The sequence below is a fragment of the Bufo bufo genome, chromosome 5 (assembly GCF_905171765.1).
Source record: "Bufo bufo chromosome 5, aBufBuf1.1, whole genome shotgun sequence".
Taxonomy (NCBI): Eukaryota; Metazoa; Chordata; class Amphibia; order Anura; family Bufonidae; genus Bufo; species Bufo bufo.
The window spans coordinates 101,655,230-101,677,611 of NC_053393.1; the positions used below are offsets into that span (position 1 = coordinate 101,655,230).

Below are 22,382 nucleotides of genomic sequence, written 5' to 3' on the forward strand. Positions count from 1 at the left end.
TTTAAAGGGCAATTTTTGATTTTTCAATCCCTGTCACCATGGTCAGATATCAAAGTTGTACAGACAACTATGCTGTGACTTTATGCACTTTTATTATATGTGATCTAGTAACTACACTAGACAGGGGGAGACAGGAACAATTGAAATGATCAATAAATATTTATATTACATTTTTCAGTTATATTACAGGTTTACAGTATTTTAATTTTAGTATTACATTATCATCACTTGCTGGAGCTCACAATCTAAATTCCCTATCAGTATGTCTTTGGAGTGTGGGAAGAAACCCACAGAAAAACAGGAAGAACATACAAATTCCATGCAGACATTGTCCTTGGTTGGATTTAAACTATGGGCACCAGCGCTGCAAGGAACCAGTGCTAACCACTGAGCCACCATGACACAATGGTACATAGTAACTGTGAATGTAATTGTAACAGGGATGCTGTGCCTTTCTTTTATCACAGTTATATATATATTATCATGTCAATAAGATTTCTGGTTTTTCGCACTCACCTGTTGACTTTCCTGACAATTCATTGGTGACAGATGCCAATATCTCAGCTTCTGACTTCTCAGATGCAGCTGGTGGTAGGAGCATACTGTTTGGCATCATGACCTCTGGTACAGAAATCTAGAGAAAACAATACACCCTGATAAGCAAAAAGCTACAGTTGTAGGAATTATAATATGAATCAGGCCTAAGGCCTCTTTCACACGAACGTGTTTCCCCCGTGGCCGTATTGCGGCCCGCATACGGCTGGTCCGCAATACATCAGGCACCGGCTGTGTCACTTGAATGAGTCCGCAAATCCGAAGATGCGGTGCGAAACGGAACGGAAGCACTATGGAGTGCTTCTGTGGGGTTCCGTTCTTCCGTTCCGCAAAAAGATAGAACTAGTTCTATCTTTTTGCCGGACGGAGAGATTGCGAAACCCATTCAAGTGAATAGGGTCACGATCCGCATGTGGCTGGGCCACGTTCGGTGCCCGTGCATTGCAATTCGTTCGCAGCACGGCCAGTGGGGACACGCGTTCGTGTGAAAGAGGCTTAATGCATATGGCGGTTCCTAACTTTTCACTGACTGCAGATGTCAGGGGAAACATTGATCTGACTGTTGGATTTCAACAATTGCCCAATCCTTTTATACTCAGAGCAGATAAGTTGCCACCAGAGGTGTCTGTCACTGCTTAGCCAACATCTTTCTAAATTGTAAGGACAGTCTTATTAAGTATGGATTGTAGTTAATAAAGCATTGTTTACTGCTTAAAGTTGTGGTGTATACGTATGACAGATAGCACTATGATGTATATACACAGTCAAGTCACATTATTATGAGCACCAGTTAATATCCAGAGTAATCCCCTATGTGCAGCATGGACACCAGCTAGATGGGCTGGCAGTGACTCAATAAGGTCCTGGTAGGTTGTCACAGATATCTGGAGCCATGCTGACTACATCCCACAGCTGCTGGAGGGTGCGTAGGGTAGGAGCCATAGAGTTAAAACGATGATTGAGGTGATCCCACAGATGCTAAATTGGGTTCAAGTCTGGGAAATTAGGGGGCAGGGTTGTACTTGGAAGTCTTGGTCATGCTCTTCAACCAGTGTTGGACATTTCTAGCCATGTGACATGTCGCATTCTTACAAAACTGCATATGTTTGTCACCTACAGTATAATTTTTACCGAATCTAGCCCGTATATAAGGCTGTTCCATTTAAATTCTGTAAGTATTGTCAAGTAAAGCATTAATCTTGCTGTGAAAGGCACAAAAACCTTGAGGGAAACCTAATTATAAACCTGAGGGATCAGGATTTGTTGGGATCCATTAAGTATGAAAGACGTGACAGTAGTGTGAAGAGAATCTAAGAGATATCATTGTTATAGTACATTTTTCAAGCAAAATAAAAATAAAAAAGGATAAAAAAGTGACTTACAGTCATGAGTAACTTTTCCACACAATCTGGAGATACACTGTGTAAATGAGTCAGATGCAACTGTAGATGCATTTTGTTGCTGAGAACATCTTGGCAAAGGGGACATGATATCACCGGTTGCACTGAATGCTGGGAAAGGATGTGCATATGGATACGATTTGGGTCCTTGCTGCTGTAGTTGCAGTAGGGACACTGATAGCACTGGGAAAGGGAAAATAAAAAAATATAGTGTTAAAAATACTTTTATGTAAAAAAATCAATTCAAAAGGTTTTTTCCTCCCCAAATCTCTACCTGTTCTTGAGAAATGCTATTGTCATCTGCAGTCCTTGTTCTCTTAATTGCACCATCCTCTTCTTTGCTTTGCATTAGCTGCCGCTTTGCTGCTGTCGAATTCAAGACATGCTCCTTATCAGGAGTTTGCGTCCTGGAACCTAGAAAACATTAGAATACATCTATAAAAACTACACTCTATGTTAGTATACACATGACCGCTGCCATTTTGTTTTCCATCAGAATGGATTCTATAAACATTCTCCTAGCTGGAATGGTAGTCCGTCCGATGCAGTAGGACATTCAATTACCTCTGTAGGCCAGTGGAAAAATGTTAGAGTAAAAAATTCGGAAATATTATCAGTTTTTGTGTGTGTGGTCATGTCATGGAAATTTAGCTCCTTGCCCGGGATATACTGGAAGTCACTTTTTATGTCTAGTAACTGTTAGTAGACTCAATAAACAGGTTTAGAAATGTACTCCTCTCCTTTGTTTGGATAACCCTAGGTTGCCTTGAAAGATTAATCAATAACAGCATTTCAGCTGGAATTTTGAGATTCTAAAAAAAAAAAAAAAAATGAAAGAAAGGCTTCTCCTCAGCATTTCCTCATCTGCTATTTAAATTATTTTCTTGTCAAATGTTACAAAACAATAAAGTTTTGTTGTTTTTGCAAAGCCCCGCAAACGGGGTGGGGGAAAATATCCTCTTAATAATGGTGCACTTACCTACGTAGAGAAATAAAATTTTATCTCCATCTCTCTTTTCGCCTTGAATACTATCAGTCTGAGGGGCTGTAAACGCTTGCGTTGCGATTATCTTATCTCTTAAGACTGCAAACATTTTATTGTCCTATTTTGCAGCTCGACTATAGTTAATTTTAATATTATCATGTAAACAGTGAGTTTAATGGGATCCCGGAGCCTGCAGTATAATGTGGCTACGACTTGCATACATCAAAGAGAAGGTCGCAATTCTAATTTTCCTGTCCATCAGAAAATTCTTTCCAGCGTCAATTTGCCAGATAATCTCTTCTGCTAGGCTGGATATTACAAGAGCATTGGATAGGCATGTCACATACATCTTACGACAAATACAGAACCTCATTTACCAGCCATTCCAATCTCATCACAGAGCAGCATCATCTGACCTTTTTTTCCCCTTCTGTTTATTATGAGTATTTCTAATTTTAACTTTCAATTTTCACCATCTTCCAGTCAATTTGCAACTAAATTATTTCCAGGATGAGGACACTATCACTGGACAACTGGGTGCAAAATGCATCTTGAGATGTACTGTTGCTAAGCTATTGATTGCTATCAGTCCCTACATAAATATATAGGCCATTGGTAATCTGAATGCATGAAGATACAACTTGATTTTCTTTGCTCCACGCAAGATGCAACTAAATGGACAAGATGATCTTGATTGCACAATAGCCTATTTTTAATTTAGAAATGTGTTAGCGAAGCTAAAGGTCGGACACGTGTGTGGGGTTTATATGTGGGGCAATGAAAAAGGAGAAAATGGGCTGTATGGAGGGGGCATTTATATTGTCACAATTCAACACAATGCCATTTTTATTTCACGTTAAAAACAAAAGGCAAAGGTCCCGATTGATCAAGACGGGTGTCTGCCACAAAGGTGTTGATGGGGCCTGCGCTGCCAAAGTAGACATATAATTTATGACGAGGTGTAGGCCTAATCATAAATGATATCCTTCCTCTGGTAGTCCATGAGCCGAAATGAAATCTATGGCCACTTGGAGCTGTCGTAGATTACAGTAAATATTTAGGCCTGTGGCTTTGGAAATAATGAATTTTCCCCAACGTGTCTAGCAGAAGAGAGGGGTCACCATAGTAAAAATCAACAGGTGTATCCATTACAGTGCTGGATGGTCTTTGAATCATTGTGTCGGGCATCAGCCCCTCATGACGTGTGCTCGGCATAACACAGGGAATATGTTTTCTTCTGCAAAATTTCTTTAAAGGGAACCTGTCTTCATCAAAATACAGTTAATTCTACAAGCATCATGTTGTAGAGCATGAGGGGTCATGTGGGAGGTCCTATTCCTTCCTATGTGAATGTGAATACACAGATAACTTTAAGTCACTAGTTAGGCCCGCCCACATGACTCCTTAGATCAGAACAAGCAGATATTTAGATGGATGAAAAACAAGATATACTGAATCTTTGCCCATAAGCCTATATATAAATCTGCTCAGTTCCTCCTGCTCTATAACATGCTGCCTGCAGATTGCACTTTTATGGCAAGTCCCATTCAACACTTTTTTGCTGGATGCTACAAGAACCAGTATTAGAGTATTCATTTACATAGCAGGAGGGGATAAACCATGAAGCATGGCGTGGTGGTCATAAAGTGATAGGAGCAGACCAGAAGAAGCCCCTAAATGACCAAATTAGAGAACCTTAGGTAAGTAAAGTATTGGGAGAAGAGTGGTGCTTAGGCCCAGTTTTCTTTAAAGAAAGGAATACTTAGTAACTTCCTCAGAAATGTATAAAGTTGGGGTACTAACTCTTGGAACTGAAGATCACCCAAAATAGGCCTGAGCTGTAGTATCGGTAAAAGCCACAGTCCCTATATTAATATTTAACTGGAACGTAGGACATTTCTATGAAATCTGGTCTACTTTTTCAAAAATGTTCTTTTTCTCCCCTACACTCCCCTAGACTAGAACTGTTATTTCTACTTTACACAATTAAAACAGGTTCTTCTCAGAATGATCCCTCAAAATCTATCTAATATCTAGGAGGGCTAACATTTAATGTTAAACATAGCGGACACAATCCTATCCTGCTGACGATGCAGAAATTCTAACGGGATAACCAGCTCCAAATAATCATACACCAATGTCTTTTTAACAATGTGAAATAAATATTTTGCACATTTTGCCTAATTTTTTTAGGGACTCGTTGAGCTATTCTAAACATGCCATGGCTGCCCTATTATGTGACTGTTTTTTCTATTGTTGTTCTGGCAAAGTATAACTTTTTTTAAATGGACGAAATAATAATTGTCTGTACTAAACAAAATATATTGGGCCAAATTTACTAATGTGTCTACACCCAAAATCTATTGGAAACAAGTGGCTCAAACCGGCACATCTAGGGTTTCTACACTTTTTGTCTGACATACTTGATAAGGGGTGGGGATTAGTAGAAAGGTGGTGGGCCTAAGATGCACCATTTTGCACCAAAATTGGGCCACAATTCGGGCGTAAAAATCTATCTCAAAGTAAGTCAACCAATAGTTGGCATAGAGTCAGAGAACAGCGTCTATTCCTGCACCAGATTTATCATCCAGCCTGAGACCCTGTTTGTGATAAATCTGGCAGGGGTCTAGATAGCTTATCTAAGCTTACGCCATCTTTCCGATTAGTGAATCTGGGCCCATGTTGTTTCCTATTACAAAGCAGGGGAAATCAAAACAGTTCTGGAAGCAAATGGAGAAATACTGTGGAGTGCAAGCATTCAGCACTTATTAACAGACATTAAGTTCCTGACTTATCGAATGTGATCCAAATCCAAGTCGTGTTCTACATTCTAATTATTGATATTCACTTCTAATTAGACTTAAATGGGAGAGCGATTTCCATTGCAATAACCGAGGTTAATTTTTATCTTTTCCCCCTAATGTTTACAATCTTATTAAAATATACTCCCCTCAGCAATAACAGAAGCCTGCATTCTCCATGCAAATGTATTAATCTGGGTAAATTCCATATTAATTCTTTTGCTGCATAGAGATGTAATTTGGATTATAATTAATCGAAAGTGGCACTACATTTCGGTGACATATAAATGAGGCATTAGCGGGGTGTTTTCTGCGCTGAATGAGTCGTCAACAAACAGAACTTATGCTGAAGTCTCATTTTGTGCAGTAAGATCCAGCTCATAATGTAAGCAACACAGCACAACAGCTTACATGGTGTTATAAACACACGGGGACTAATCATGTGCTAATCCTCGCTTGTCTAATAGATTGAAAACAAAATAGCCACACTGCTCTCTTGCATGACATGTTGGTGCTGCGGTAATTGTGTCATATATTTTCTTGGCTGGATACAATGTAAACATAGAAGCTCTGGCAGACTCAACTAAGAAGGGCAGTTGTGATTTATAAAACTAAGTATCCCAGCCAAAACTCCAAAAAATTGTGATAATCCAGCTGCTGCAGGACTACAACCTTCAGCACGACCTGCTGCCAGGTAACACCTATCGAGGAAATAGCTTTGAAGCAGCCTGAGCTTGGCATAAGACGGTAGCTCTTTCCAGTCTTTTCTAGTAATACACTGTATAGTTCAAGGGGTTCCACCAGAAAGGCATCTTTACCTATCCACAAGATAGAAAAACAAAATTGTAAAAATCCAGCACCGGTGTAAAAACAATGATTTATTTCTTCATTTAAAAATAGGCAACATGAAACAGTCTACATGTTTCCGATGACAGACATTATTACTAATGGGTAAGAATGTCATTGGTGCTAGATTTTTTTTTTTACAATTTTGGATTTCTATTTAACATACCGTGCACTGATAAAGCCTCGTGCACTGAAAGCCCAGGACTACTTGATTATTGGTGAGCTGTCTGTCCTTTTTCTGTTTTTTCTAATCCAGAAGATAGGGGATTTTTCTGATTAGTGGGGGTCTGACTGTTGGAACCCCCCCCACCGATTGCAAGGCATCCTTTTATCAAGATACAAGAGAATTTCTTTTTAACGCCCCGTCTTATTAAACAATGAAGAATGGAGTGGAGAATTCCCTGTTTACCTTTTAGTAACCTTGTGGTGAAGGGGAGTCTTTCATAGGTTCATCCCACTTAAACTGTGGTGGAGCTCCATGGTCCTCTCTATGGTTTGCACCTCCTTAAATGGATGTTCTTTCTCCTTTGGAGATCTGCTCAGAACTAATAGCTAAAGAAAGCTACTGCCTCAAATTTTGGGGAATTAGTATAGGCCCAAAGACGTAACCAAATACGGACCTGTCACTACTCCTGACATGTCTGTTTTAATAAATAATTGTTTTCTGGAGCATGTATTCTCATAGCTCTATCTTGTCCACACCCCTAATAGAAGTTTATGAATAAAGGTACAACTGGGTATTACAAGTTGGGATGTGCTGTGACACTGCCTAATCAGTATAGCCAATGCCAGACTGTGCTTTGACACCTCCCAAACTGGTAACATCCAGTTGTAACTTTATTAATAAACTTCTATCTGGCTGGTACAAGTCATAGGAATAGATGTCACAGAATTGTTATTACATGGGGAAAGCACGTTGTTGCTAAGTCAGGAGAGGTGTCAGGTCCTGTTCAAGCTACCCATGCATTCTGTTAAATGTTGGCTAAAGTGTCGGATTGTAATGGGACCAGCGAACGTTCTGATGTGTATGGAGGTCTCCCCACTCTCCCTCGACAAGTGATGTCTGGGGAAAGAAGGATCAGCTCAGTCCTTTTATTCTCCGGGCAGATAATCCGCCGACAGAGGTGTCAGACAGGTCTCCCCATACAGAGCCAGCTGTGCACATGTATAAACATTCACTACAAAGGAGCAACACTGGGAGCAAAAAGCAAAATATGTCTGTCCCTATACAGGTGACCTGAACACATTAAAGATTTTGCATGTCCAGCCCATTATGCATGTTGGATTCCCATAGGACCATTGGTCATAGAATGATGCAATATCTATAATGATCTTTGTGATGCCCAACATAAAATTCAAGTTTCCTCTCTGGTCAGCATATTTTTAGATATTGTTATATCATGAGAACTGATTAAAGGAAATGACTAGATGCTGGTCTGAAGTATGGCTCTGGCCGTAAAATAAATCTACTTTCTATCTAAATATCCATTTTTAACCTGAGCCCTTTTATATATGCTACTGTCATTGAGATACAAGACAAAGACAGATGACTACCTGCTTCTAATAGGCTTCAACCTTTCTCAGCACTTCTTCTGCTTGAATGAACCCAACTGAATGTAACTAGGTATAGCGTGCAGCAAAAATAGCCAATGTAATATTCATCGCGACCATAGATTTCCATCTCATACATACAAATCATGGGTGAAGTCAGATATTTGCCAAATCAAACACAGAAAAAAGCCTGGCTATCCAAGCCAGATGCAGGCCTTGGGTTTGTTTGTGCATAAGTAAATGTCATGACACAGAGGTTTTGTTTTCAAAGACAGTAGCTTTCATTATAGGGCTTTGTCTATTCCCGGAGATCAAAATGACCCAAATCTAAATCCATTTTCAATGATATTTCCCTCTGCTTAGGCTGGATCATCTGCACATTCTTTTAGCTGGATTGTGTCTTGTGTTTTCCTAAGCAGCTGCCCCATGTAAATTCTGCTGCGGTTGGGTTAGAGCTTCTCTATTCGAGTGCTTTGTCCATACTTGATGGGGAAGGGGGGATGTAAGGTCTACGTGAATAAAGGGCAACTATATGGGGCACTTATGAAAGCAGGACTATAATATATACAGTATGTTCCCCTCACAATAAACAGATTTCCCGTACCTAAAATGTGAATAAAAATGCTATCCGTAGTGTCGACTTGGATTTAAAGGAGCAAGCAAACCGACTACCAGATAAATGAAATAAATGGATTTTAAATCTTTGCATGTGTAAAGCAATAGCTTCAACCCATTCATCTGAAGAAAACTCAATTCATTTTGAAAATTAACCTACATTTTATATGGGGTCATTGGGATCATACTAAGGGCTTATGCACACGGCTGTGCCCATATTGCGGCCATCAATATGCGGGCACCGGCCGTGTGCACCCCACATCACGGATGCGTACCCATTCACTTAAATAGGTCCGCAATCCGGAAGGTGTGGTACGGAAAGTAGGCACTACGGAGTGGTTCTGTGGGGTTCCCCTCCGTGCCTATTTTTTTTTGCAATGTGGACGGATCACAGACCCATTCAAGTTGAATGGGTCTGGATCTGTCTGCGGAATCTGCACGGATGTTCCCAGTGCAATGCACTGAACGGCCGACCAACGGCTGTGTGCATGAGCCCTAAGACTGTGTATGTTCATGTATGAGGATGCAACCCCATGATGTGTCTGCAGGGCACACCCACCTGCAGCAACCAATTGGTGCACTAGTTTTCCGCACACCCCTGAGGCCATTGGTAACCGTGGGTGAGCGTGTCTTACCTGGATTTTACCAGTCGCACCCTAAGGCCAGACCTCGTTCATATTTCCATTTTTCATGGACGGGTGCTATCCACACTATCTGTGGATAGCAAACATACCCATTGATTTTAATGTCTTTGTTCACACATCAGTAGTTTTACATTGACCTTGATGCTGACGAAGGATGTCTATGGATCCGTGAAAAACCACTGACACAACACGGATGACATCTGTGTTAGGTCTTTTTTTCACTGATCACTAGTAGGAAATGCTCTGGAAATTTACTTTCAGCTGAGCAGTGTGGAATACAGATGACACACGGAGCAAACACAGATCCTTCATTGACATCTTTACAGACACACGGAACACGACAGATTTTCCACACAAATCGGACACGGAAATGTGAACGAGGCCTCATTGTTTGATCAGTGATTTTCACGATTGACTGTGAGCCAAACCAGGTGCAGATCCAAAACAGGTGCAAAAGTCTTTCCATTATACCTTATCTCTGTGTAGGCTCTACTCCTGGTTTTGGCTCACAGTCACTGATGGAAATCACTGATCAAGCGCTGACTCTGTAAAAGTGGCCTAAGATTCCTTCATGTATAGGTTAGGCTAGGTTTATACTGTGTTGTGTCTGGAAAACGTTGCTGTAGCAATGTTGTTTTCTCTATTTTCCCTTAGGTTCATGACATATATAGTCAAACATTCCCTAAAAGAGTATCCTTTGGCATAGGTTTGGTCGGCATCTGTCCCTATACCTCTACCTCCACTATATTGAACAATTATTGTTTCAAATGGATCCAATGGTAGACGTTCACAACTGTATAGGTGTTCAGCTGGATACTATACATCCAGAGTGTATATTCGGGATTTGGTGGAACGTTCCATATGCGGTGCAAACCTATCCTAAGATGTAGGGCCTCTTACGCACCATATCTGTCAAGGTCTATAGAGTATGGCATACGGCCATTGACTTAGCTTTTCGCTTAATACCCTACAACATTGCCTAGGCTAAAACAAGAAAGATATCCCTGCCACATTGCACCTGTACTAAAAGATTGTGATATTGAAGCTATACATCTTCATGCATTTCATTTTCAAAAGTCCTTTCTACTAAATCCAACAGTCCTGACTAATTCATTTTGTGATTCTGCCTTGTGCTCCCAGGTAAACATGAAGAAAATAAAAAGGTAAACTTCGCCTGTCAGGCAAATATCACAAGAGGCTTCTTTAAGACTGAAAAGTCAAAATAAAAAAATGTCATTCTTTCGGTTACAAGGATAGATATTTGATTGCTAGGAGGAGGAAAAAAAAAATCAACTGGTATCTAATCCTACGCTTATGAAAAATTAATATGTCATCAGAGGAATCACAAGTACAGCTAAGATTAATGAAAGGCGCTTAAAAAATTACAAGCACACAAACTGATTTGATTAAAAAATAATCTCACTGGTCGTCCTGTAATATTCCTCAACTTATCCGCATCTATCCTGTCAGATGGTTATGATTAAAAATAGGTCAGTGTGAGGCTACTGATAGGAATCACATGCAAAATGCACAAGCAATGAATAGAAGCAGGAATGTCCAGACAGTTAAAATTGAAGATTCAGTAAAAAAAAAATACAGTGCTGGATGAGCCTGCAGACCTGGGGATCTCAAAGGATCCAAGGAGGAGGGAAAACATTCAATCTTACCTGAATCCCTTAATGTCTTGCCCTCGCTGCTGCTGTCTTTCTCATTTGTGCCTTTCTCCTCGGCTGGGGCTACTGCTGTAATTTTTGGAGTTTCTTCTACTTCCTCCGCTTGCTCTTCTGGAAAATAGTAAGGGAAGGGTGCATTTTAGAAACCTTCATGTGCAACAGGGTCTGGTACTAGAAATGCAAAGTGTAAACAAAAATAGGTAAATATGTAAACAAATATGGATACATCGTGTCCAATCGTCAATATACACATAATGTACCCTATAGCCATTGATTTTATAACATTTTTTTATTTTTTTTTGCTGTCGCAGCAGTAGGGTTTTAGTATCACAAATAACAGCTTTTTTGTTGGTCCTGCAACACTGTAACAAAGGCAAGGATACTGTTCAAGGATGCAAACTGGAAAAAAAAAAAAGAAAAAAAGCCTGTATTACAGAAAGAGAGCAATGGAGGGGGATTTTCTTGGAAAACAATCATGTGCTAGGAGCTATTCTTCCCCAGCCTTATTTTTTTTAGCACTGCTTGTAATTAATAATTGAATAGCTACAGTGTTTTTATTGTTTTACCACAAGGGGAATTGCAAAGGTCATTTGATACGATGAAGGATCATCTCAAGAAATCTGCATCGCGCTCACCTCACTTATATGTTCACACCAGCCAGATTACATAGAAATCTTCACAGTAACTCAACCCTATTTAATTATTCTGTAAATCTTAGCTATGCTGCCGGTGGATTAATCTGTTTATGCAGTTAGCCTCTATGCTGGGGCTGTGTAGCACTAATCCATGAAAGACCCACTGTTCCTTTTCATCCTGTGATCATTTGTCTCTCACTGTGCTGATGTCACATTTTAATGAATTTTTAGCAATCTGAGTAATGCCAGATAACCAGGCCTGCAACTCCCCACTGCACTTCATGCTGTTTTCATTGCTGTACAAAAATAAAAAATCATATTTCTCAGCTCAGGTAAAAATTACATAAATTAGGAGGCAAATGTAAACTGTGTTTCAAAGCACCAGGCTGCTCAATTTCATAAAATCTTTAACGACCATATAAATTCATAGGAAGCGAAAAGGTCAGGCATTTACTAGCTGCATTAACTATATATATATCTATATATATATATATATATATATATATATATATCACAGTTAACCCTTTGCTGGCTTCTCTTTCCCTACGTTAACGTTAAATTTCATAGCGCTTCCAATTTTCATTTCGAAAATTCTACGGTGATTGAAAGCAGATAGAGTGGACTTCTCCACGCCACATCTTTTATTAATAATGTTCTGACAGCTGAATGAGATCTCGTCTAACGTATGCAGCAGCTGAGTACAAAGGAAGATAAAAAAAAAAAAAAAAAAGACAAACGACCTCCATAAGACAGAGGCAGAAAATAAACAGAGTGGAAAAGAGAAAAAAACATGTAATAAACATGAGCAAGCAATGCAGCAAATGGAAAACGATCTACAAAACCATTGTTTTCCATCTTGTAGGCAGAGGGGTTTCTTAATAATGATTGCCTGCTACTTTACAAATCTCGGTTCGAATGAAAGGCTTTGCTTTGGGATAATTTATGTATATGTGTATTCACAGATTACCATTACTGGGTTGAAGAAAACAGTTCTTACTGTTCAAGGCCTTTATTCTTCCAGTGTTGATTGCTAATCAAACACGGCAGGCATCCTCATCACAGTTGGAAGTGACGCTGTATTTATTAAGGTGGTAGGGGGCACCGTTTGGTCTGCTGTGAGCCCTGTGATCATGACTGGAGTGGGCTGTGTTAATGCCAAGTGCACACACATGAGACACACATCCAGTGTCAGGCCCTGGGGCCGGGGGCAGCCATTGGCAATCCCTTTTTTGTGTCTTTCTTGGAGAGGAGCTATTGTGGTGGGGTTTTTTTTCGTTTTTTTTTTTCTCCTAGGTTTACTGACCCATTCCCTAAGGCTGGAGAATGAAGTGTCAAAGAGCTACTGACTGTCCTTATCTTCAGGGGACATGAAATTTTTAAGACTATTGTGACACATATTAATAAAACATAGCGTGCCAGGAAAGCCGCGTAGACGGAAGAAAAAGCAAATTAGAATGGTACTAAAAGAAAATCTTATCATCTGGGTCTCATCAGACAGTTTGCAGGGTGCTCTCCGATTTTTTTTGATTTTTTTTCTGGTATGTGTTTTAAGTGTGAGAGAAATTCCCAGACATGTTCTTCTATACATCATCATAGTGTCTGACCTCAAAGTGACCCTGGCAACAGTTTGAGAAATCTCAACGTGAACAAAGACTCAGTGTCAGCAGCAGGCAAAGATTGCGGGATAGACTTTCCCCATCAACTTAATCGCAAACAGCAGTTTTTAGGCTATAACTTCATAAAGCTTCACCAAACCACAAACATATAACCTTTCAAGGTGAAGTAGCCCCCTTACCAAGGTCCCCCTCCCCCCCTTTTCTGATTTTTCTCTATCCTCTTTTATTCCCTTTGATGTAGAAAGGCAATTAGCTCTAATGTTCAAGAGCTGCAGGCCTGTTTTATGGCTTGGAAGGTGAGAGCTGTTTATTACAGGTAGACTCCAGAGGGTCACAAAGGCTTTGTATATTTTTAATCACAAGCAAAAAAAAAATTAAAAAAAGCAACTCAAAGCATAAAACGTACCATGATTACTATTCAAATTAAATGTTTTAGCTCACAATAAATATTTCTATTGTACTCTCTAACCCTTCAGGGCAGCGAAATATGGCAGCACAGGACTAGCTCTCTTTCCTTGTTCTCTGCTGATAGTAGGAAGAATCCGCATGAAGAATCCTTATGTTCAAATTAGTCAATGCCTGTGGCAAAGAGATAAAAGTGTCTTCTCCAGGGTCATGGTGTTTGTAAGCTGGATTCCTAAGATCAAGGTTCTACCTAGCAGTTCATTTTGGGCGTATGGGTGCACAAAGCGCCAGCACCGAAAGGATTAAATGGTAACAGGACTTAAAGGAGGTGTAGCCTTGGTTAAGCCAATGGTCCTTGAAATTGAAGACCTTGGTTCAAGACCAGTGGCAGCTTTTGGTGACCTAGGGCAAAACACTTTATTCCATTGTGCTCAAGAGATCAACAATTCAATTGCAAGCTCTCTGGGTCAGCCGCTCATTGTGATATATTGTTTCTAAGCAGGCAAGAATGTAGCGTGATTCCTACTTGAATGACATAATAGCCTATGCGTCAACATCGAAACATGAATAGACATTTTCAGATCAACAAGATATTTTACATATTTTTGGAAGGTTCCCATTACGCAATTTATACAGAGTTTCTTTTTTTTTTATGGCCCAAAATGTTTGCACATGTCCAGTTTTTGGAATGCTCACAATGAATTAACGTGAATAGGCTTAATAAGCAATCTGTTTGCATTACGGTTTTGTTAGCACCTGGTTTTATTTTACCTAAATATTTAAGGTCCCCTTTGATGTGCAGACCCCTGGTTGCACGTTATTAACATTTCCACCATCTGATCTATATAGTGAATATTCATGTGCACTTTCTGTGTTTATGTAGGATGAAACCACTGCTGTTGAAATCATTTTTAGCACAAATCATTTCATGCATGAAAAAAGTATAATATATTATATTTTTTCCCCTGCAGAATGTGCCTTTGATGAAGGATCCTCACAGACATGTACAGTGCATAGCAGACAGATATTTATATACTCTGACACTGATCAGTAGAATACAAATCTTCCCCATATCTTCTTTATTAAACATATTTATCATGTCACCATTTTTGACACCGACTGTCACTGTGGTCATTTGATGTTAAGTTAGTAAAGTGCAGTCAACACTCATAGCCCCTTCATGATTTAAATTTCCTTCATATCAAAAATTCTTTCAAGTTTAAGCTTGCTATGTAATAACATTTACATTACTGCTACTCAGAATTTCACTACGGCTGCGTTATCAAATCTTCAGGAGTGATCGGTATCATTATAATTAAAATAAAGTTGTCTGCAGTTTCTGCCTCTTCAAATACTTGTTGATGAGACTTAATGCAATGTCCATATTTATGATCTATCGCATTGTCAACTCAGTAGAAGTATGCCAATCATTTTTATGAGACTGAGGGGTTTAGTTTCTTAGCACCACTGCTGATGGAATAAAAAGTGCTATGGGATCCAGTACAAATGTTTAATATACACCAACCATGTGACTGGTAATTCAGCATGTCTTTGAGGGCCCATATTTGCCAGTGAATTCCACTCTATTCCATAAGAAGTTTGATGACTTCATTTATACACTCCTCAACTTTGAAAGACCTTTTGAAGGACATACTGTAAGGCTCAAAGAAGTAGCAGGTGTCACTGACTGCAGGTGATCAAATTTTCACGCACCTAGCTCCAATCCGTGTTAGTAGGAGGGGCATAAAAGCCAGTTTGAAAGCAACGTTTCTTAGCTACATGAAAATTAAAAAATTTGATCAAGTCATGTAGGATGATTGTGTGATGCCTTGACATAGACACATAAAGGTGTTAGTTATTGCCACTTGTTGCAAACTGAGAGTGACAGAATCCTTGAACTGAGAGACCTTGGTTTATCACTCCAGCAAATTGCTACATATCTATGCTGAGATGTCAGCAAATTTGCATGTCCTGGTGAATGGGAGAACAACAACAAACTGGAATGAGAGCAAGAGGTGCACAGAGGCGAGCATTTTCATATCATTAACATGTCTATCGATCCTGTGAGTTTCATAATTCTTGATATTGCAATTTCAATGTTGAAGAGTTTATGATCAGCATCTATGCATGGTAAGTGGAAAGAGATAATGTTGGTCATATTGGATGTTACCTAACAATTCTATGTCTCACCCTTAGGCAAGCTTCATAAGTCACAATGCAGCAAGATATTAGCATTGATATTATAGCTGCAAGTCCCGCACCACCATAGGTCTCCTGAACCAAATCTAATGGTAAATTAGAAGAACTGTAGGGGTCCAGGTCTTACATTGGCAACGTGGACAAAAATGTGCCTACTATCCACAGAACCAATCATTTGAAAGAGGCTGTGCCTGGTCAGTCCCATTCACTTGAAGAGGCCTAAGAAGAGTTTTAAGTGCTTATGGAGCTCTGAAGCCTCTTCGTACAGCTGATTGGTGTGGGTCCCTGGAATCGGGCCCTCACTGATCTGATATTGAAGACCTATCTGGAGATAGGCAATCAATATGAAAATACCTGAAAACCCCTTTAAGATGAGCTATAAAATCTGTGTTCTAGTAATTTTCTATCTAAGGATAGTCTAAAAATTTCATCTTTCTTTTAAAAATCTGTATTTGTACGGTCAAGGTCACAGATGCTTCTTCAACATAGCAAGAGGCTCACCTGAGTGCCTGATTCCAAATGAAATCTTTGTGGTTGGGTGTCTTACTTTTTTGTCCTCCTACATAAGTATCATTTAAGGATTATGATGGTAAACTGGCAAATAAATTCACCCTTTGCCAATTAGAGCTAAAGCCGCAGACTTAGCCATTGCCACTAGAACTAACAAGATGACTCTACTAGAAAGATTGCCGTACCAAAGGAAATGTATTTTATGGCAAACTTACACAAATTGTATACTAGTATATTGTGACTCTCAAAAGCTAAGGGCACGATTAACAATAAGGGCATCACCAGTGGCAGGAAAATCATACAAATGGGATGAGTGAGCATCTTGTAGATTTTCCTTATACTGTGGTTACCAGCCCCTTCTAGTCAAGTATGTTTACAGTTCCTTGTTCTTTAACCTTGAGACTAAATGAAGGATGAATATAGCAAATTCATGTATTTCTCAGGGAAATATCTAGTGCTTTACTGCAAGGGAATAAAGAAAAAAAATGTCTATGTTTTACTTTCTCATGACCTAGCCTGCTGGTGGATGTTTGGGTAGTTAATGGTTTCTAATTTAATCCTGTTAATACATTATATTTTTAGTATTATTTTCTGTACTGAATTAACTAAATTTGCTTGCATTTTAATTGCAAAAGAATGATTAATGCATATTTTTGGACAAATCAATATAAATGAGATGTAATGACCACTGTAATGTAATATTTGCATGTTTTCTTACTTTGTAAACCCTTTGATATGGTGACAAGTTCTTTTCTTGGTTATCTCTAAAGTAACAAATCCCCAGGACTGCAAACTCTGTTTCTTGTTCAAAAATCTCCCCACCACCTCCCCATCACCAGTTTTTTTTTCTTTTACTTAATTTCAAAAATTTTACAAGCCCTTAGATTTTAAACAGATGTACATTATGTTTGCCTGCATGAAATATAACAGCTGATTACCTATTTCACCCGATAAATGCTGGAATGGTTTTAGAAATTGCTGCTAAAAAAACTGCATGTAAAAACCAGGAAAGGGGCATTCAAATGCAGTATCCATTTATCTCCTATCCGTTAGCCGCATCAATCTAATACCTGAAAACATTGACTAAATACTGTAGGTTATAGAAAACCTCTTTTCAAATAAGGGTCTCCCAGAGACAACTAGTCATGGAGGAGCCTGGCAGCTGAACTAACTGAAAAGGGGAACAAACCTTCATACAAATGCTCATCACATGGTATCCATAGAAATGTTTGATATAAATGGTTGCCTCTTTTCATCAATGTACTCTACTGTATCAGACTTCTAGAGGCAAGAACCAAGTTGGATGTGGTTTTTATCTTTGGCTAATAGAATGAAATCTGGATAGTATATTTATTAAATAACACATGTCTACATTGTATCATACATGGTCAAAATGGAAAGTGGTAATGGTAGCCATACATGGGCAGATGTTTCATAGTCATTGAAACGTCTGCCCATCTTTGGACTATGATTGGAACAACAGGGATACTGCCTTCTCATCTCTAAGAGTTATGTAATACCTCCTTGGATAATATCAAGCATTTTTTTTTTATATATACACTGCTCAAAAAAATAAAGGGAACACAAAAATAACACATCCTAGATCTGAGTTAATTAAATATTCTTCTGAAATACTTTGTTCTTTACATAGTTGAATGTGCTGACAACAAAATCACACAAAAATTAAAAAATGGAAATCAAATTTTTCAACCCATGGAGGTCTGGATTTGGAGTCACACTCAAAATTAAAGTGGAAAAACACACTACAGGCTGATCCAACTTTGATGTAATGTCCTTAAAACAAGTTAAAATGAGGCTCAGTAGTGTGTGTGGCCTCCACGTGCCTGTATGACCTCCCTACAACGCCTGTGCATGCTCCTGATGAGGTGGCGGACGGTCTCCTGAGGGATCTCCTCCCAGACCTGGACTAAAGCATCTGCCAACTCCTGGACAGTATGTGGTGCAACGTGACGTTGGTGGATAGAGCGAGACATGATGTCCCAGATGTGCTCAATTGGATTCAGGTCTGGGGAACGGGCGGGCCAGTCCATAGCATCAATGCCTTCGTCTTGCAGGAACTGCTGACACACTCCAGCCACATGAGGTCTAGCATTGTCTTGCATTAGGAGGAACCCAGGGCCAACCGCACCAGCATATGGTCTCACAAGGGGTCTGAGGATCTCATCTCGGTACCTAATAGCAGTCAGGCTACCTCTGGTGAGCACATGGAGGGCTGTGCGGCCCTCCAAAGAAATGCCACCGCACACCATTACACACCATTACTGACCCAATGCCAAACTGGTCATGCTGGAGGATGTTGCAGCCAGAAGATTGTTCTCCACGGTGTCTCCAGACTCTGTCACGTCTGTCGCATGTGCTCAGTGTGAACCTGCTTTCATCTGTGAAGAGCACAGGGCGCCAGTGGCGAATTTGCCAATCTTCGTGTTCTCTGGCAAATGCCAAACATCCTGCATGGTGTTGGGCTGTAAGCACAACCCCCACCTGTGGACGTCGGGCCCTTATATCACCCTCATGGAGTCTGTTTCTGACCGTTTGAGCAGACACATGCACATTTGTGGCCTGCTGGAGGTCATTTTGCAGGGCTCTTGCAGTGCTCCTCCTGTTCCTCCTTGCACAAAGGCGGAGGTAGCGGTCCTGCTGCTGGGTTGTTGCCCTCCTACGGCCTCCTCCACGTCTCCTGATGTACTGTCCTGTCTCCTGGTAGCCGCTCCATGCTCTGGACACAATGCTGACAGACACAGCAAACCTTCTTGGCACTGCTCGCATTGATGTGCCATCCTGGATAAGCTGCACTACCTGAGCCATTTGTGTAGGTTGTAGACTCCATCTCATGCTACCACTACAGTTAAAGCACCGCCAGCATTCAAAAGTGACCAAAACATCAGCCAGGAAGCATAGAAACTGAGAAATGGTCTGTGGTCACCACCTGCAGAACCACTCCTTTATTGGGAGTGTCTTGCTAATTGCCTATAATTTCCACCTGTTGTCTATCCCATTTGCACAACAGCATGTGAAATTGATTGTCACTCAGTGTTGCTTCCTAAGTGGACAGTTTGATTTCACCGAAGTGTGATTGACTTGGAGTTACATTGTGTTGTTTAAGTGTTCCCTTTATTTTTTTGAGCAGTGTATATAAAACTCTAAAATTCCTTCTAACAGAACAAGCCTTGTAACTTCTATGGCCAGCTTAACACAAACAAACAACTGAACAGGTCACACTCCTACTCAACTTCACCTTGTCTAATGTGGTGACTGTTTTGTGTGTCTCATCAGGTCATAGTATGACTTTCATTTCTATTGGTTAGCAAACCTAAATATGAAAAAATATGAACCATAGATCTCTATTCTTCCATAAAAGAACATAAACAATGCTGCAGGCTAAGTGCGAAGTGTGATATGTATTCCTGAAAAGGAACCCATCTGGTCTACAAGTGATCTATTACGTATAGCTGTATGAGATCTTATGAAGACCTCGTGGGACAATTGGGCATTGGCCCTTTCTTTTGTGTAGAACATCCCTCTTTGTTAGTGTGACATTGTATGGTCAACAACAGCATTTTATATTCATTATCATACACAAAGCAAAACAAAGAAAGGAGTAACATTTGGTTGCGCACATAGAGTTAAGGGAGCACATTGCATCTAGATTTCACTATCTCCTTGACCATTTTTGTTCCTTTTATTTTGCTTTGTGTTCACATGGAATAAAAGGATTGCATTAGAAATTATAATTTAATAACAATATAGTAGATATATATTTTTGCAAACGTTTGCAATTTCTTTTTTAAAATTCCTATTTCCTACAGCCTGTAATGTTGATGGAACTTCCTACACTTTTACTAATGCCTTATCTTTCTTGTAGTTTTGGCTTTCGGCCTCTCCATTGTTCAATGCATCCTGTTCAGCCATTATTTCTATTGGTTTGGCAGTTAGTCTCATTGAATGTATGGATTTTGTGTTTAAATGTATTGGAGGTTTAGCACTGATAAAGGGTTATTGAATGTGTTGTGAATGCCTGCTCTCCGGTGAGCCCCTCCTTCTTGTTTTCAAGAGAGCAGCGTTAAGAAACATGAACAAGCTAGCTATTATATATTGTCTTAGGAAGGTCTTCTTTGCTGTGGCCCTTAAACCTCAGTCTATGCTACAGTCTTCCTATCCACAAGTCCTTTTTCTGATCCTTTATGCATTCATTAAAAGAGACACTTTAAATACGTAACAGAAATGGGCTACTCTATAGCAGGAGTCAATTATATTGTCTCATATACTATATTATGTTAATGTAACCCGTAATATCGTTCCATCAGCCGTACCTTTTGCCTTGAGATTGTGGTGACAATGGTTCCTCAAGACTCTTTGTTCTTTTGAAGGTAAATAAAATGGCTACTGTATCACTTACATACAATCAATTGTTAAATCACATAGAGAACGAAGGACCATGTCTGAGCTAACAAGATGCATTAATACATGTATTATTCTTCCAGCAATATGTCTTCTTCAAATGTGCTTCCTAATGGGGGTTGAAGCGGTTGTAGCAACCTATACATAATAAAGTAATATCCTATAGATAGGATTTTGCTGAAGCTGATTTTTCCTTGTCTGTGGTTATTTGCTATATCTACGCGGTTTGTGGTATATTAATGGATATGTGTGTGTCTTTTTTTTTTTTTCCAGTTGAAATTAAAAATAATTTATTCTGTAAATTTCCCAGTTTCAATTTTTCAAATCCCTTTGCTGCCCTGGGGGAAATATTGCCCCTCAATGTAAGTGCTGGGAAATATAATTTCAGCCTCTATATGATTACATTATAAGGCTGTTGTAGTTTGCAGCATGAAATATTAACAGGCCGCGTGTGCGAGCGAAGGAAATATTGTATCGTGTTTATCACAAGATTTTCATAATTTTCCTATGCAAAATAATAAGCAATCTGTGTAACAGTCCGGCTCTGCATAGCTACATAGAAGCAGATAGGCCCTCGTGGAAGGCGGCTGGTTTCAGCCTGTAATATTTAGCTCCCTTTATAGGAAATATTATGACTGCTTGGTGCTTTAGGTGTAAAAAACATTTAATAGAGACATAGCAATAGCAATATATGTGATTTGTAACGAGCCCTATGCATAAGCTATTTTGAGCCTAAAGTCCTTTGACTGTTTACGAGATGATAGGAAAAAAAAAAACATTGCAGGCATGACAGACATTTGACATGAAAAATGATGCAATACTCTGCAGTATACAGCTGGGTCAGAGTGACACATTATATTTCAAAGACAATGCAGACAAAGCCCCTCCAACTGCAATCAAGCCTCCACCCCCCCTCCATCATATTAAATGCTACCTCTATCTAGCTCACAGACTCTCCCGTAATATACAGGTTTCATTATAGGGATGTGTATTTCAGTGTATAAATCTTTGATGGTGTGCAATACCAATATGCCTGCTGAAATATACTACACCCCAGTCCCAGGAGGGAAATAGAACAAGATTTAATTGCTGGGTGCTTGGACGAACCCTTTGTATTTTACCTTTTAAAAGTAATTGCTGTATATGTTAGCATATGCTGCCTTATTTTGTATATTATATACATGTATAGTGTTTTTTTTATGTTGCAACAAAGATGGTGTCTTTCGTGCACCCCATAGATGAGACTAATATATCTGAGGGGCTTTTTTTATTTTCTAATTGCCCTTTCTATCCTAGCTGGTGTCTGTTTGTTTATCTGACCCTACAAACCCCAGGAGGAAAACCCTCTTCCCCGCCTCCTTCGCACAACATACATCAGAATGTCTATGATTTTTTATGCAGACCTTATACATTTGTGAGCAACTGGACAGACTATTAATGTTCCTTTTTTTGCACTCCTATAAAACACATAAAAACACACAAAAATACCCAATCACTCAAAGCAAAGCAGCCAGCACTGCCCTGCTCC

The 22,382-nt window shown here is 39.6% G+C and overlaps 1 protein-coding gene across 4 annotated transcripts in view; it reads right to left on the reverse strand.

Moving 5' to 3' along the window:
- The window catches only part of ZFHX4 (zinc finger homeobox 4), a 157,126-nt gene that overhangs the window by 8,759 nt on the left and 125,985 nt on the right, over positions 1-22,382 (reverse strand). For all 4 annotated transcript variants that reach the window (XM_040433740.1, XM_040433737.1, XM_040433738.1 and 1 more), the window contains 4 exons: positions 11,065-11,181; positions 2,230-2,369; positions 1,938-2,138; positions 517-634 (listed from right to left, as the gene is read on the reverse strand). In XM_040433740.1, coding sequence (XP_040289674.1) covers positions 517-634; positions 1,938-2,138; positions 2,230-2,369; positions 11,065-11,181 — 576 coding nt within the window. The remainder of the gene's footprint in view (positions 1-516; positions 635-1,937; positions 2,139-2,229; positions 2,370-11,064; positions 11,182-22,382) is intronic.